The 5,475-nt window shown below is 42.0% G+C and overlaps 1 protein-coding gene across 1 annotated transcript; it reads right to left on the reverse strand.

Moving 5' to 3' along the window:
- Window positions 1-36: 36 nt before the first annotated feature.
- MEOX1 (mesenchyme homeobox 1) lies at window positions 37-4,517 on the reverse strand. Its single transcript, XM_032235944.1, has 5 exons — window positions 4,124-4,517; window positions 3,282-3,314; window positions 3,081-3,119; window positions 1,774-1,964; window positions 37-150 (listed from the first exon to the last, which is right to left on the reverse strand). The coding sequence occupies exons 1-5, from the start codon at window positions 4,515-4,517 to the stop codon at window positions 37-39; spliced, it is 771 nt and encodes a 256-aa protein (XP_032091835.1).
- Window positions 4,518-5,475: the final 958 nt, after the last annotated feature.

Here is a 5,475-nt window from a genome sequence, read left to right on the forward strand (position 1 = left end):
ACAAGGTTGTTAGAGATCAATTTATCAGAGAACAGGCTACTCTGGAGTCGAGACAGCAGGCTTCACTTCTCCCGTTTTGTTCTGGGGTGACACCGGCAGTCCTTTCACACGTTTCCACTTCATCCTGCGGTTCTGAAACCACACTTTAACCTGCACAAGAAACAAGACAATAATTCTGATTAATTTAAGCTGCATGTAATGGCATGTCCAAGCTGAGATAACTGTGAGCTTGTTCCAAATCAAACCTAAGGCTTTACGTTGTGTAAAGTGCAGTGGAACCCCCTACCTCCCACCACTACAGAGGGTGGGAGGAGAATTACTAGCTATATTTGCAATGATTTATTTCATCAACCACATAGAAAAGGCTAAATAAAACAAGAACAAGTATAACGCACAAGGATTTTGTGAACTAGACCATGACTGGGGGTTCATGCATTGTGCTAAGTCACACCCAATAATGTTATGGGTTTGATCTTGGCGTTTAATCAATATCCAATCTTTGCAGTTTATTAAAACTATGGTTAAAGCAAACTATGGATTCAAACAATTGAAAATCCAGCCATTGAGTCTTCACTTAGTCTGCTCTTCTTGCTGGAACCTTGCACATTTAAAAGATATTGGCTTATTATTACACATTCTTGAAAACTCTGAATGATCCACGAAGCCTTCTGCAATCAGGTAATCTCCATAAACTGTGAATCATGCCCCTCATAATCCAGGTGCTCACTGATCAGAGGGAGGAGGTTGTAGTTTAGCATACCTGGGGGGTGCCAACTCAGACTGCAGTAGTTCAACTTGCTTTTCAGTAATCATTCATACCAAATGATTGTTAAAGTCTGCATTCTACCAGCAGCCAGCAAAAAAAAAACAAAAACTGCCAGAGCAAGCAGGCATAACTTTAAAAGAAATTCTGTAGAAATGGCTTAGCAAACTCCAGATGCATTTTTCTCAGTGCTTTGTTTGCAGGACAGAATGTGTGGATACTCAGGGCATTGCCATTGTATTTGGTCTTACCTATCCCATCCAGTTGTGGAGTTGGTTGCTTTTGTTTTAGAAGAATGTGCAAACCAGACACCAATTTATGGTCAGGATGGCTTATGCAAAATATGGTTAAAACAAATTGTGTTTAATGTCATATGAAAACCCATATCCTTGAACTTTGATCTCGGTTAACTCTCAAGAGCAAGACAGACAGGAAACACTAAGCCTAATGGTAAAGCAAATTCTTTTCAAGGAGAAAAATCTTCAAAAATCAGCTAGCTTTGTCTTAGCCATGGTGTCTTATGGGAATTGTGTTTTAAAATATCTGGTGTATTGTTGCCTTAGTCAGTTTGGCCTAATTGTTAAGGTATCAGGCTAGGAACTGGGAGACTGAGTTCTAGTTCCACTTAATCATGAAAGCCAGCTGGGTGACCTTGGGCCAATCCCTCGCCCTCATCCCAACTTATCTCAGAGGGTTGTTGTTGTGGGGAAAACAGGAGAGCAAGGTGTGTTGGATGTTCACTGCCTTGAGTTATTGTAAATAATAATAAAGGTGTACTGCTAGAAGGAAGGTATTATTTGGTATTGATAACCTTCTTTCTCCCTTTAAAAAAATTGGGATACTCAAAATGGTTATAAGTGAGCAGGTACTGAACATCCCTAGACTTCTTCCCCTTCTCTAGGCCAATGTGTCTCAATCTCAGCTACTTTAAGATGCATGGACTTCAACTCCCCAAATCCCCCAACCAGAAGGAGACTGCTTTAGAGGTAGACCAAGCAGAAAAGTCTTACCTGTCTTTCGGTCAAATTAAGATTCACAGAAATCTCATATCTGCGCAGCCTTGTCAGATAATTGTGGTGAATAAATTCCATCTCAAGCTCCTGCAGCTGACTCTTAGTAAATGCTGTGCGCTCCTTCCGTGCTCTGGAACCTTCTTTCTTTGGGGCGGTTGTAGGGTTGCTGCGGACAGCAACCTGGCTCTCTAAAGAAGGGAGATATTTATCATTATGTCCAACTAAACCCATCAGGAGAGCACGCAATCCCCCTCCCACCAATTCTAGGCTCATTCATTGGAGGCTCAGCCCATGACATGAACCAAATACATTCAACGATTCAACAAATGATGGTTTAGTTAAAATAGTAGCTAGCAAGATGTGTGAACATAGCTGGAAGCTAGGGAAAATAAAACAGAGAAAAAGATCATAAGAACCCTAAATTATTGCCACTTTGAAACAGAGGAAGAAATACCCTGATGGATGCTAATCTTGTTAATGTTATTGTAAATGATGAAAAATAAGCTTCCTATTCATCATGCACTAATACCAGGTCAGGAGCCTGAAAAACAGAGTAGCTGGTAACAATGCAATGAAAATCTGGTATCAGATAAAGGGGGAAAATATGAACTTTAAAGCAAACACAAACACACACACACACACACACAGAGCATACATGCAAACAGAAAGATGGGGGGGAAGCATATGCTTCCTGTACACATTCACTGACTTTATCCAAGTCTGGAATGTTTTCAAGGTTAGGGAGCTGGAATTGCCCTTTTTAAGGCAAACGACAAGCTAATTTTTTAAAAATCAACTCTATTTGGGTCTATTTGTTGCTTTTTATCTAATACTAAAATATCCAGGAAAAAGATCCTTGAACTTTCTTGGCTTGTGACTATCTTCATCACTAGACTAAATTTGCTTCCTGTTGCTGTTCTGACCACCAATTTCAACCAAATGCAGAGCTTTGCCATTAGCTGGGACTCTGTTGAGGAAAAAAACAACAACATCTACAATGCAGCCATTTAAAAATGTCTCCAGTCCCCTAGGGCTCCATGCTTGGTGACACTACCAGGTCTTGAAGGACTTCTAGAATGAAAACAGGGATGGAGCTAACATGACTTCAGGGAGGGGTGGAAGAATCTTCCATAGGGCAGGCACAGCAGTTGAGAAGCCCACCTCCTTGGGACCCAACGAACTACCATAGGTCCTTGGCAAATAATGTCTGCAACATACCTTCCCTCCCAGATTTTATGAGATGGGTCGATGCAATCAGCATTTAACACCATAAAATGTATAGTTCAATAAACAAAAATACTCACTTGTTCTCTGACTACCATCACGCCACTGAGCAGCCACATCTAGAAAGAGAGCAGAATCTAACCTTAGATTATGTGTAAACCAAATCCTTTCAAATTAGAGTCACCAAACTGGGAGTAAAAATGATGTAATTCCTTTTGCTGGGCTCATCCACTGTAACATTTCATTATTACATTGACCTCAGTACCAACCTTCCATCTCACCTGCTGTAGCAAACCAGAACCCAGTCTCATTCCCTGCATATAAATAAGGGAAGATATTGAAATAAGGGGCATTCTTATTAATACTGTACCACACCTTTCTATTCAGGTGTCCTTACTCTGGCAATAGAAGGCAAACTGGCATTCTCTCAAAGTCTTCTCTTTAGAGAGTTGCTATACAATATCTCCAGGTTACAAACTGGTAATCTTGGAAACCAGTAAACAGTAATTTGTAATCCAGTAAATTGGAATTACCATATCCTGGAAATAGTCACATTTCAAAGTGGAATCAGCTATGCTCTTATTTTAAATAAATCCAACTTCCCATTTTCTCTTTTTTTTTTCAGAGAGGAAATAACTTAACGTTTTGATATTTAGAGCACCACTTACCATTCAAAGAAATTCCAAAGATGCTTATATGGCCATCACTCCGAAGTGAAATAGGAGTCTCGTTTTTTGTGGAACTAAGTTTCCCCTGGGATCTTAACCCACACATGACAACCCCTGGCCTTCCAAATGTTATTGAATTCCTTTTCCCATCTCTCTGCCTGTTGGCCATTGAAGACTGACAGCACTTCATATATTCAGAAGATTATATATTGTCCCTCCTTATTCCAAAACAATTCCCAAATTCTTTTGAGATCATGATACCTCCCTCTCTTTAAAGCCAGTTTGTATTATGGCAATCTAAATCTAGCACAGAGATCTCTTTGAAAATTACCTTTACACACACTCTAATTTAATTAAGGATTTAATATAAATGCAGAGCAGAGAAGCGTCTGCGGGATTTTCAATTAAAGACTGAATGAAAATCAAGCCGGCCAACCCACATCTAGACCACTTACCTGCGTTTTCCACTCTCCAATTGGCTGCTTTATTCTCAGCGCCGCTTGCCACATTCCTCGCGAGGAGGTTATTTTTGCTGGATCTTTGGCTGCCTCCTGGCCCCGAAGCCAACTTCGCCGGCGGTACCATCTCAGAAGCCGCCACGTGCCAGGCCGGCGGCTGGAAGGATACGCCAGGTTCCTCGAAAGCGCGCTCAGCGCGAGGAAGGCTCTGAGGAGCCGCAGCCTCACAGGGGACCGAGAAATCCAGGTAGCCCAAACCTGGTTTCGGAGGCAGAATAGGCTGAGGGAAGTTGGCCGGGTCGTTCTGGCCGAGAGGGCGGTTCAGGCATTCCCAGAGAATGGAGGGAGCGTGGGGATTCCTCTCGCAGCTTCTGGTGACAGGTGGATCCATGGAGCTTTGCGGCTTCGGCGCGCGGGCACTTCTGAATGAACTCGTCGGAGAGCAAGGAAGTTTGGCGGAAAATGAGCGCCGAGGGGAGAAAGCTCTGTGGCTGCTGCTTTTAACAGAGTCGTTCGGCTAAGCTGGAAAAATTCTTCCTTAATGTCCGCAAGACGATGTCCTCCTCCTTCCCAGTTCGGGAGCTTCCTTGCTACGAAGCAACTGAGCCCAGGAATCACTTTTTAAAGCCTGGGGTGTGAGTAACAAGTTTGGGAGGAGAAATTTGAGAGGGAGGGCTTAACTCGCATCCCCAGCCCCTCCAACCAAAGCCAAGTACGCAATGATTAATCACGCGAAACCTTAGAGGAGCATCAAATGGGAAACGCAGATGGAGACTTTTAAAGAAACACTGTACTTTAAAAAAAAAAATCCTGAGGGAGAGGGAAATACTCCGCGCGCAAAAAGAGTTTAATATTTCTCACATCGAGGTTAGTTTTATTCCGGTTAGGGAAAAATAACACGTTTGAGATTTGAAAAGGAAAAAAAGCTAACATTTTGCACCAGAACCCAGAAACATGCCAAAGGGGCACCAAGGGAACAATATAAAATGAGGAGGTTGGGGGTAGAGAGACTGCGGATAAGATGAAAGAAAACGAGTGTGAAGAACTGTTGGAGGGAAAGACTTACACTTAACGGCTGATTTAAAAGTTTGAAGCTTACATTGTTACACAGAGTGAAACGGTATCTTCGAAGACGTTAAGAAAAGGGTGACCAGGTCAAAGTGGAAAGAAGAACCCTTTAGAGATCAAATTAATTTGATCTCTAAAGTACCGTAGAACTTTTTTGTTAAAGAAGTTGTGTCTCCTGAAAGATGATTCTGTGATCCAGTAGGATCTGCTGCTACTTTCTCAGATCTTTGGATGATAACAGGCTAATACAATTTCAATATAATGACCAATTCGCCCTTATA

This window comes from Thamnophis elegans, chromosome Z (genome assembly GCF_009769535.1).
Source record: "Thamnophis elegans isolate rThaEle1 chromosome Z, rThaEle1.pri, whole genome shotgun sequence".
NCBI classification, from domain to species: Eukaryota; Metazoa; Chordata; class Lepidosauria; order Squamata; family Colubridae; genus Thamnophis; species Thamnophis elegans.